Raw genomic sequence first — 12,218 nt, 5'->3', positions numbered from 1 at the left:
AATCAGAGAAAATGTTAAGATCAATCTAATCTTGCAGAATTACAATGGACTAATTAGAAACGAAATTGCCTGCACAATGAGATTGAACCATACAGAAGGCTATTCGTGTGTTTCCAAATAAGACTTCTTCATAATGAACCATTTCTACTTTGTTGAATGTGTTCCCTGATTGACCAATCATGTTCACATGATTGAATCCATAGTAAACACAGTGCAAAAATCTGACGAAATTACCAATCAATGACATGCAATCATTCACCTTCAAAGGGCTGTAAGCTGCCAACGTTGCCGTGGCGCTGATGTTGTACTGGTCCGTCTCCACGGTGATGGTGATGAGTGCGTGACCCGGTGCCAAAGCCTCCAATCGAACCCCCCCGCAGGAGTCAGCACTGGGAGGCAGAGAGCCTGAGAGAGAGGGAAGAAGAGTTAGAGAGGAGAGAGAGAGAGGTGTGTGTGTGTGTGTGTGTTTTGCAGAGGGAGGTTTAAAGAGAGAGAGAGGTACTCCAAAAGTGCCTGTTCTCTGATGAATGACAGGGCAGTGAATGCCAGGAGCGAGAGGCTGCTCTTCTGATCAGGTCTTTTCAATGACAGGGAATGCACCCCAGTGTAGGAGTTCATCTGCATTTCAACAGCCGAGCTACAGACAAGTAACCTGTGTGCAGTACACACCACCATCCCTCCCACACACACACACACACACACACACAAACATAAGCACACACACAGACACAGAGTCCATATCTAAATTCAATATCTAGAAGATAAGCCATCAATATTCCTCAGTCTGCATCTCACTGTCCTATCACTAGTCCATCTGCATACTGGTCAACTCATCAATAGCAATGTAGATGAGCGAGAGAAAGCATGCTCTTAATCAATGAACACCTCTAATGGTTCCTCCGCTTATCAGAATATATTAGTGATTGTGTGTGTGTGTGTGTGTGTGTGTGTGTGTGTGTGTGTGTGTGTGTGTGTGTGTGAGTGTGTGTGTGTGTTTGTGTGTGTGTGTGTGTGTGTGTGTGTGTGTGTGTGTAGGCACATGTCTACACCTGCGCATACGACATGTGTGTGTCTTCCAGAGAGCGCGAGACAGAAGTGTAAGTGCACATGTGGAGAGTGTTTCTATGCATGTGGCTAATGTGTGTGCAATGTGTGAGCGTAACGTGTGTGTGTGGGCAGCGCTTCACAAAGGCAAACACGTCAAGCAGGAGGCGAAGAGGAGAGTTGATCTGCGTGCGTCAGGGAGCACAGGGGAAATCAAGGGAGATGAGCAGAGAGCGGGAGGGACTCCAAACAGGCTTCTCCTGTGTGCTGCCGGCTGACTGGTGATGTGACAGCAGAGGCAACTCCTTGGCCAAGCTACTGTATGAGTGAGCTGAGCGGTCATCAGTTTGAGAGCCACAATGGAACGGTTGATATTCATTCCCCTTGGCGTCAATGTTAAACACAATAATTTTATTTCATTTTTTTGTGGAGTAAAAGACAGTAGAAGTATAAGACAGTCTCTTAGTATAAGACAGTACTCACTTCATAGAAAAACCCTACTAAATGGGTCGGACTCGGTATCCTACCCGATCATCAATGTTACATAGTGCAATATGAAATAGTGTCCACTGGCAAAGTGATTTTGGTTTATAGCATGCTGACTACCTTAAAGGCAAATAAGCACTGATATGATACAATATGCTGTAAATGATTTAGTTATTGTTTATATTTTTGTCGAGTGGTCCGTCTCTCAGAACTCTACAGTGCATACAGTAGCATGTGTTGGAATGACAGGCATGTGACCATATACCATAAACATGTACTTGATTATGATACCAGTACTATTCACACTATCACACTCATTGATGCACTTATTGTGGTTTTTAATTTGTTGTTAGAATTGCTCTTAAAAGCTTAAATGTTTTACCATGTTGTAAGTCGCTTTGGTTAAAAAGCGTCAGCCAAATGTAAGTAATGTAATGTACTAGTTGCCTATGAAAACAAAGACCATATTGTCACTTTAAAATACAAGTCTTCAGTCAACTATAGTAAAATGTGGTCTCGACATGCATGGGAAAATGATTATAGCATTAATGGATTAATGTTTCTAAACCAATTCCCAAGGCTGTCCTCAAGGAGGATTGAACATCTTGGGCTAAATGTGCAGGGACATGTGACTGGGGGGTGGATGTTAGAAGAAAATCCTCAAAAGTGTAGACTTTTTAGTATTCGTTTGCCGTGCCCACACTGTCTGTGATCGCTGTGACCTACTGTGTTGTGTGCCCTGCTGTCACACTGCACCTGAGTCACCTGGTTGCGTGAGACTAGCGAGCCAGAAGAGTGGATGGCCAGAACGAGGGAGAGGAGCACAGTGTATGTGTGTGTGTGTGCGTGTGTGTGTGTGTGTGTGTGTGTGTGCGTGTGTGTGTGCGTGTGTGTGTGTGCGTGTGTGTGTGTGTGTGTGTGTGTGTGTGTGCGTGTGTGTGTGTGTGTGTGTAGGTGTAGGAGTGTGTGTGTGTGTGTGTGTGTGTGTGTGTAGGTGTGTGTGTGTGTGTGTGTGTGTGTGTGTGTGTGTGTGTGTGTGTGTGTGAGGGCGTGTGCGTGTGTGTGTGGTGGGTGGAGGGGGTGCATGACAACAAGGAAAACCCATCTTGAAGCTTGAACTCTTTCAGAGAAGTAAACCGCTCACAAAAAGTAAGGAAACTTGACTTTGGCCCATTATATCTCCCCTTTAGTAATACCAACCAGTAAAGTGTTTCATATCATTTTTATCGTTGATTTGTCACCTTTACAATGAGGTATAGCTTGTAAGCATAGGGCAATCATGGAATGAGCAACACAAGCAAACGTGTAAGTAGTACCAACGAAAAATGTGCCAAAATGGCCTGTTATGCTATTGGAATTCACCTTTGTTACTTCAAGCATTGACGATTGCACTCTCCCACAGAAATGAGGAAAACAAAACATGTTGGGCATACATTTGTTCATTTTATACTCAGTGTCAGGGTCCTCAGTAGCGTGTAGAGGATCCATATGCAGCCACAACAGCTTGGCACCTTCTTCTCATGCAGGTCACCAACAAAGGTGAATTCCAACAGCATAACGGGCCATTTTGGCACATTTTTCGTTGGCACTACTTACATGTTTGCTTGTGTTGCTCATTCCATGATTGCCCTATGCTTACAAGCTATACCTCATTGTAAAGGTGACAAATCAACGATAAAAATGATATGAAACACTTTACTGGTTGGTATTATTAAAAGGGAGATATAATGGGCCAAAGTCAAGTTTCCTTACTTTTTGTGAGCAGTTTATATGGGGCTTGTTCTCTTTAGTCTTGCAGATAAGCTCATATGTAAAAGGTATTGTGCATTTTATGAATAAAGCATGATATTTTGTCCATTGTTTCTAGAGACTGAAACACTGTAAACACTTCAGATTTGACCTCTGGGGCCAGGCAGACTCAAAACAAATTTCACTAATTTTCAGGAGTAAAATATTGTGCAATCTAGAACTTCCATTTACTGCCATGCGTAGCCCAATTAGACGACAATTGTTTTTTAATCAGTAGACATTCCAGCAACAGTAAAACCCTCCACCAAAGCCACTGCAAATATGAGATAATGCCTCTTAAAAATGACCGAAATTTAGAGGGATGAAAATTCTGCTTTCAGTGGTGCAGATAACCCCCGAGTGCGCCTTTTGGTCTTTAAAACTATGCTACCTAGGCTCTATGGAAATATAAAACGTATGTTCATATCAGGATAATCAGGGTAGCCATTGCAATTTCAGTCATTTTCAGCCATGAATTGTTGGATTTTTTTTTTTTTTTTTTTTTTTTTAAGTATATTTTTTGGGCTTTTATGCCTTTAATGATAGGACAGTAGAGAGAGACAGGAAGTGAGTGGGAGAGAGTGTTGGGGTGGGATCCGGAAAGGACCACGGGGCGGGAATCGAACCCGGGTCGCCGGCGTACGGTGCAGGTGCCCCAGCCAGTCGCGCCACGGCTGGGGCCGAATTGTTGGATTTTTGAGGGTCTCTGAGGGGTCCCAGATCTCCATAACAAAAACAAATCTGGAGGGTTTTAATTATATAGCTGTTCATAGTTCCACATACTTAGTTATCACACATACAAAGTATGCGACGATTTGGCCAACCCCCATCTTCCGACCTCTGCCTGGTTTTCTCATGCAATGACTCTTAAAACAAGGGACAGGGCTGAAATAAAAATATTGAATGGCCGTGGTCTTTTGGATCTCAGGTGCATTGCATTAAAACCAGACCTTTTTTCTGTAAAAAATATCTGACTCCCATATTCTCCAACAATCTCAGCATTCCGTCTATTAACAATCACAACTAATGCTGCATTCACGTGCTATGGAAAAGATGATATTTTCCATTTGTGAACTGGTAGTTACCAGTGTGTTGTGTTAGAGCATTATATTACAATTGTAAATGACACAACATTGTATAGGCTATACAAACTATCTGCTAACAGTAGCAAAACATTTTTAGTAGTGCACAATGCTATCATTCACAACTCTTCTGTTGCTCTCCGCCATGTTGAAAATGTCAAAGGTTATCTCATCTCGGCAACTCGTCCATCAAAATATTCTACGAGTTGCCCAGTGGAAAATACCACATGAGATGGTATTCATGTGCATTTTTGACCTCAGCTTTTGGTATTTACCATAATTACCATAGCACATGAAGGCACCAATAGCATGACGAAAAGTAATGTTTCTTTTTCATCTTCCTGTTGGCGTTTGTAAAGTTATTAGTGGTAGGCCTTCTTGGTGGCCCTAACAAAAAGAAACCCAAAAGCCGTTGACCTATGCACAAATAATGCCAATTTTGACAATGTTCCACCACTTGGACTTTCAAAAATGTCTGTTACAATTAGTTTTGGGTCAGGCTTAAATGTTCTGTGTGAACTGAACGCTGATGGACCAACCACAGGGGCACAGCTTCCTTCACCGTTTCTAATGACTTACAGGCATCATGTTTAGCCGCCCTACATGATTACAAATAACAGAATCAAAACGTGCAACTGGTCTATGCTCTCACACTAAAACACCATGTAGAGACAACATTATGAAACACAAAGAACAAAGAAGAGATTTTTTCATTTCAAAGACAACATTTTCATTTTTAACACCTTTCCGACATTGCCCTTTTCAACGCCATTCAATGCCCTCTGTTCGCTGATTGGGCGGAGATGCACTTGCTGGAGTAAACGAAGCTGAATCAAGCTATACCAGACAGACTATGAAGAGAGATGTAAAGTAAAGAGCGGAAGTACGTAGTCAGGCGGGGGGCCAGGATAGGTACATATACCAGTTTTGGAATCCCTGATCTAGCCTGTCCAGCTCTGGGGGTAATCGACCCATCTCCTTAAACTCGAGAAGATCCTTGGCCAATACAACTTAGCTATCTATGGGTGGTTTGCCTGACCTGACCTGGCAGTACATTGCTATTTTCCCCCTGTCTCCACCTGGCAGAGAGCACAGAGCTCCCAAATGAGTAGGACCAGGTCTTATTGGATGGGGACACCTGGCCAAGGTCAATCAATACATCATAAATCATGATAGTGCATACAAAGCTTACTTCAGCATGCAGAAGAAAAAACAGTAATTAGATTAGATTAGATTAGATGAACTTTAATATCCCAGAGGGGAAATTTGTCTTGGAACAAATGCTTGAGAATGCATGAGATGTTCTAACGCATGAGAACAAACCTTATCGAAACATTCCGGCCTACCTTTGTTAAAAACATTAAAAACATGAGATTATACATCCAATATCTTATAAGTCAGGCCTACTCATTAACATGTAAAATATTAAATATTAAATAGTGCTTAATAATCTACTTTATAAAGTAGTAATAATGCTTGATAAAATAGTAACAATAATACTATCAAGAACAATAATAGTTATTTTAATAGTATTACTACATGTAATACATGTAAGGAAACTGACATGTTCACTCAATTCGATAAGCATTTTTGCTATCAGCTACCTTGTTGTGAGTGCATGCTAATGTGTAATATTGTTCTAAATAATAAATAATTATTTATTGCAAATTTTTTTTTTTCATGTAGTTATTAGAAATATCATAAGAACTTACTTGAGGTTTTAAAAAAGTGGTTGAAAAAAAGAACTGCCATGGGAAAAGGCTCAACAGAAGTTGTCCGTCATTTGCTATGTTTACATTTACTCCTGTAATGGCCAAACTGGTGCTCCAGGAAATGTGAAGCATCAGGACAAACAACAGCTGAAGCCAAAATAAGCATTTCTATTGGAAAAAAATGACATATTTGTGAATATGTACATTATTGTAGTGGAGAATAATGGGGGGAAACGTAATGTTTGATCCCCAGAGGTCAGAAATGAAACCTTAGTCTGCATATTATATGTGGAAACGTTCATGCTTTAGTCATAACATGCACAAGTGTTATACTTATCAGCCTAAGAATAGGAAATAACCAAAGACAAAATGAACTTCACTGACTTCAAATGTATGACATCCAATGGAATAATGGACTAACCAAAGACAAAATTAACTTCTCTGACTTCAAATGCATGACATCCAATAGATTACTTTGTTGTCACCTGTGATTTAGTAGAGGGGAAGTGTATTGGTGCTGAAAAGCATGATGTAAAATCAATGCCTAAATCTGGGAAAGTATCCCAACATGGCAGGATGTACTGTTTGGAAGAGCACAATCTGTTTTCAAAGACTTTCATAGGCTTCTGCTTTTATGTAATAGTCTTTGTACTTTTTCAGCACAGCTTAATTATAAGCTTTGAAGTACTTTTGAGCTTCTTCTGCCTTTTAACAGTGAAAAGCGACAGGAAGTGAGTAGGAGAGAGAGATGGGATGGGTGAGATCTGAAAATTACCGGGTGCTAGTTTGAGTTGGATTCAATCTTGGATCCCCGGGCCGTGGGTAATAGGACCACAGTGTGGTAGGGCCACTGCTGCTGGTGTGGCCACAGCTTCCCCCTTCTTTCACATTCTTAACATCTACTCATATAGGTTACGTATTACAGTAAAGCAACACTATGCAACATTTAACCACTTTCGGAGGTCTGCTTTCACCACACAACTACTTTTGACACGCATTCTGTTTGAATTCATTTTTGATGAAATATGCTCACGTGAAAGACAGACAAGAACATGTGTCATTCCCACCAGCCAGCCAGGAAATACACCACACGGTGTGATTGCAAAAAAACATGCACAACCTGGCCGATTATTTTGCCATAAGACACCAGCTGGCATGCTAGCAAGTTTCTATTGATGCTACTCAAGAGTTTGAAAGGGTTTTCATGTCTTTCAAGTTGCCAGCTCAATAATTTTACACAAAAACCTGCACAGTGCTGCTTTGATATGAATGCATCATATTACATTTCATTACTGAGACAGGGAATGATGAAAGAGACGGGAGGAAGAATTAAAGATGGAGTAAGATAGAGCAGAGGGGAGATGACGGAGGAAGAAAAAGACAGAAGAGAGAGAGGGGAAGAAGGAGAGAGAGAGAGAGAAAGTGAGAGAGCAAGATCGAGAGAGAGAGAGAGAGCGAGTGGGAGAGCAAGAGCCAGTGAGAACAAGAGAGAGAAAGAATGAGAAAGAGAGAGAGAGAGAGAGAGAATAAAGAGCGATAGAGAGGGTGGTACCTGGCAGAGGAGAGAAGACTCCTTGTGGGTGTGTGTGAACGCGCACGTCGAGGTGTGAGCAGTCTGATGCTGGGAGCAGATTGTCCCTGGCACCTGGGCTGTGTGGTGGGCGGGTGTGTGTTGGGGGGGGGTCAGACGCCACATGCTGCTCTGGCGCTGGGGGGCCGCGCTGGGTGAGGTCGGGGTTGCGGACCCCCCACACAGCCAGGGGCAGCTCGATGGTCTCCCCCACCCAGCAGTCTCCTCTCTGGGGCAAGAGCTTCAGCTGGCCAGGCCTCAGCACATGCACCTGGAGAAACACACCCACACACACACACACACACACACACATCCATCCACACACACACACACACACACACACACACACACACAAACACAAAAACACCTGTAAAACAACAGGGTCAATACACTGTGAGTGTCTGTGTGTGTGTGCGTGTATGTGTGTGTGTGTGTTTGTGGGTGTCTGTACATGCATACGCTGTACCTGTCCCACAGCTGTGTGTAGTGGTTTCCGTGCGTCTGCAGCCAGAATCTCTGCTTGGCCAATCCTGTTGCCTGCAATCACCTCCCCTTTAATGGTCACTGTGGCAACAGAGGTGTCGGACACGCCCCACACCACAGAGCCACTCCCACCTCTTACCTGTCCATGCAGACATAAAGATTTGACATAGAAACACACACACACACACACACACACACACACACACACACACACACACACACACAGACACACGTGCGCGCGCGCGCACACGTGCGTACACATGCATGCACGTGCATACACACACGCACACTCACACACACAAACACACACACCTTGATAAGGTAGTGGTAGGGCTTGCTGCTGCTGGGCTGCCATGGGAACACAGAGATGGAGGGCTGCAGAGTGAGAGGGTCGTAGACGTCCACTTCCTGCTTCACTCTGATTGGTAGGTCCAGTGGCAGGGCGTATCCGTCCTGGAGGACACAGGAGGCGATCAGAGCCACAGGCTGCCTGATGCCCTCTTTTGTCTCAGATCACTGGTGTGTGTGTGTGTGTGTGTGTGTGTGTGTGTGTGTGTGGTCATGCATGGGTGATATATCATACAGACAACATAAGCCTGGCCTAGAGGTGTGTTTCTTCTTTCTGAGTGTGTGTGTGTGTGTGTGTGTGTGTGTGTGTGTGTGTTCAGCTATCTGTGCATCTGTGTCTTTGAGCGTTTATGTATGTGTGTGTGTATGTGTGTGTGTGTGTGTGTGTGTGTGTGTGTGTGTGTGTGTGTGTGTGTGTGAGTGTAGGTGTGTGTGTGTGTGTGTGTGTGTGTGTGTATGTGTGTGTGTATGTGTGTGTGTGTGTGTGTATGTGTGGTGTGTGTGTGTGTGTGTGTGTGTGCGCGCGTGTGTTTGAGCGTCACCTCGGAGAGGACGGTCAAGAGCGCTGCCTGGAGGAGTGTGTGTCCTGGCGTTTGGGCCAGCAGCACGTGGGAGAAGAGGTTAGAGGAGGAGCTGAGCAACTTCACATGCTCACCCGCACTCAGCCTCAACTCCAGCTCCACATTCTACCAGAGAGAGAGAGATACAGTAGAGAGATAGAGAGAGAGAGAAGATAGATAGATAGAAAGTTAGATAGATAGTTAGATAGATAGATATGGACAGAAGAGAGAAGTGGTGTATAACATGAAAGAAACCAGAGAAAAATCTAAGTATCATAAAAGATGAAGAATATAGGTCATTCTGAGACAGGGAGTGGTCAGAAGTGCTGTACCTCTGACATGTGGGTGATGTGCCCGTGACTGTCGTGGATCCGCACGGTCACATGGTACTGACGTCCGGTCTCCAGCACCCACCTGTCCTCCGTCTCCTCCTCTATGTCTAGAGCTACTCACACAGACGCACACACACACACACACACACACACACACACTCAATGTGGATGTGTGTGTGTGTCATACAGTATGTGTGTGTATGTGTGTGTGTGTGTGTGTGTGTGTGTGTGTGTGTGTGTGTGTGTGTGTGTGACTGTGTGTGTGCTTGCAAAGAAGAGGGCTACTCACTCAGGTAGCTGGGCTCCACCACAAACACGGAGTGGCTAGGCAGAAGAGACCCAGAGTCCTCTGCTAGACCTAGACAAACACTCAGGAACAAAACACACTCTTGTGTGTGAGGACATGTCTACACGTGGGGTGCTCTGATTATACACACTGTTGATGGGGGAGGACATGTGTGTTGACCGGAAACATGCTTTCCTGTGAGGTCAGTGTCAGAGTGTGTGTGTGTGTGTGTGTGTGTGTGTGTGTGTGTGTGTATGTTTCTCTCATCATATGTGTTTGGACTTGAGAGCACAGGATGAGGTGTGTGTAGCTGGTGTTTGGTGTGAGCTGTGCGTCTCGGTATGTGTTTTACATAAAGGATACTCTGGTGGGTGAGGCGTAAGGTAGCCTTGCCAAGGTGCTTAGCGGTGACTGTGTGCTTGTCCACTCCAATAACTTCAGCCCTCTGATCGCTGTCGTAAGAGTGAGCTCGGCTCTCTGCCACCAACAGATATCCATCCTCAGATAAGGTCACCTCTGCAGAGAGACATAGGAGGACACAATCACACAAACACAATTCGGTATCTTCCCTTGCAATGTTTATCATAATTTCAGAAATTTATATTCATGATTGTGTGAGTATGTGTAGTGTAGTGTACTGTGTGTGTGTGTGTGTGTGTGTGTGTGTGTGTGTGTGTGTGTGTGTGTGTGTGTGTGTGTGTGTGTGTGTGTGTGTGTGCGCTTGTGTGTGTTTGGAGCTAATCCTGTTCTATTGTGGATCCGTGGGTGGGTGGGTGCCAACAGGAAATGAAAACAAACACCCTGAGCCAAATGTATTACCTGCTGTGTTCCCTGTTTAATAAAAACTACAAGTCTGAGAAGTGGCTGGTCGTGATTATTTTAGATATTACATCTTAGTTTATTTATGTGTGAGTTTGTCTGAAGGATTGTAGGTGTTCCCTGAACAAAAGAAAATCAGACCGTTTTTTGGTTCTCTACTCATACAAAAAGGGACGTCAGTGAAAACATTTAGTTCCACACGGGAAAGCCGATAGAGCTTCTTTACTTCTTTTTTTTAATTATTATTTGAGGTCCAAAAATATTTTTCTAATTACAGCATATACAGTACCTGGCAAGGTTTCATCAAGTAAACGCACAACAACAAACGTACTAACACACAGATGCAGCAACAGAGGCTTTGTTCGGTGATCGCAGGTGTATGTTTGCAGAGTGCTTTACAGCGACTTCCCTCACGGCTCAGCCGGTCATACTGTAATTAGGTCGCTCTCTATCTAATTTAGTCACCCCTGTGCCTTGTGAATTAGAATCTGAGACGTGTGGCCCCAGCCGTGGCGCGACTGGCTGGGGCACCTGCACCGCACGCCGGCGACCCGGGTTCGATTCCCGCCCCTTGGTCCTTTCCGGATCCCACCCCAACGCTCTCTCCCACTCACTTCCTGTCTCTCTCTACTATCCTATCATTAAAGGCATAAAAGCCCCCCCAAAAAAGATATACTTAGAATCTGAGACATGTGCCTGAGTGCGTGCGTCTGCGGGGGAGGTGCCAGGTGTGTCGTGTATCACCAGGTGTGGCGTGTCTCACCTGTCTCGCTGCACTGCTGGCTCCTCCAGATCTTGTATGTGATGGTGGCGCCCGGCAGCAGAAAGGTGTCTTCAGACGGGCTCATGTACACGCGGTCTATGATGGACAAGCTCACGCCGGCTGGGTCCACGTGCTGTGGGAGCGTTATATACCATATAACACTATATACATACATATATACAGTATATATGTTAATCTGAACACATCTACAGTATAAGCATTTTAAGCATTGATGGATTCATCCTCAATGCCTGTTCAGGGATTCCCAATCAGGAAAATGTGCAAGTAACTGCGGCTTGTTGAAGATGAAGTACACAGCACAGCATCTTCTCAAAAGACCTAGTGGGAAACGGCCCTCTTGGTGTTTGGATCGTGTCGTCTTATTGTGTGGTTTTCTGTTGGTAACCCAGTGAACTACGCTGAATATGAGATTCATTTTTGTCTGCAAGAACTCAGTTTCTCCTAGTTTCTCTTTTATCACAACAACAAATCATGTCTCTGTGTCAAAGGACGACAGGGGTCGCTGTTAGGGGTGCTGTGTCTAATCAGAGTGCCAATCACAAGCACACATAATTACAGCCCTCATCATGGGAGTAGAGGCGTTACTTCAGACTAATGTGGGCTGTGGTGCTAATTGAATACATGTTTCCATGCACACATGCAATGATAGAATTTGGACGGGGTACAGCATTCTGTTGTCATTACATCAATTCATGAATGTACCTCGTATTCGGGGTGCTTGAGTGACACATATATAAGGGCAGGGCCACTCTCAAGGCCCAATAGCAGCACATCTTCTCCTCTACGGCCCGCCTCCTCCAGGGACAGGATATGGGGAGAGGGGCAGTAGCCAGCCTCTGAGTAAGGCAGAAACCTGTGCATGCACACACACACACACACACACACACACACACACACACACACACACACACACACACACAAATA

The 12,218-nt window shown here is 44.4% G+C and overlaps 1 protein-coding gene across 1 annotated transcript in view; it reads right to left on the bottom strand.

Annotated features, from left to right (window-relative positions):
• Positions 1-12,218, bottom strand: part of LOC134083416 (nuclear pore membrane glycoprotein 210-like) — a 33,754-nt gene that overhangs the window by 16,950 nt on the left and 4,586 nt on the right. The window contains exons 6-15 of the mRNA XM_062539742.1: positions 11,997-12,147; positions 11,274-11,406; positions 10,055-10,207; positions 9,695-9,763; positions 9,406-9,518; positions 9,056-9,199; positions 8,478-8,618; positions 8,149-8,304; positions 7,665-7,953; positions 260-405 (exon numbers count right to left, since the gene is read on the bottom strand). Of these exons, the coding sequence (XP_062395726.1) occupies positions 260-405; positions 7,665-7,953; positions 8,149-8,304; positions 8,478-8,618; positions 9,056-9,199; positions 9,406-9,518; positions 9,695-9,763; positions 10,055-10,207; positions 11,274-11,406; positions 11,997-12,147 (1,495 nt within the window). The remainder of the gene's footprint in view (positions 1-259; positions 406-7,664; positions 7,954-8,148; positions 8,305-8,477; positions 8,619-9,055; positions 9,200-9,405; positions 9,519-9,694; positions 9,764-10,054; positions 10,208-11,273; positions 11,407-11,996; positions 12,148-12,218) is intronic.

Source organism: Sardina pilchardus, chromosome 6, assembly GCF_963854185.1.
Source record: "Sardina pilchardus chromosome 6, fSarPil1.1, whole genome shotgun sequence".
Taxonomy (NCBI): domain Eukaryota; kingdom Metazoa; phylum Chordata; class Actinopteri; order Clupeiformes; family Clupeidae; genus Sardina; species Sardina pilchardus.
This window is presented reverse-complemented; position numbering and strand designations above follow the sequence as displayed.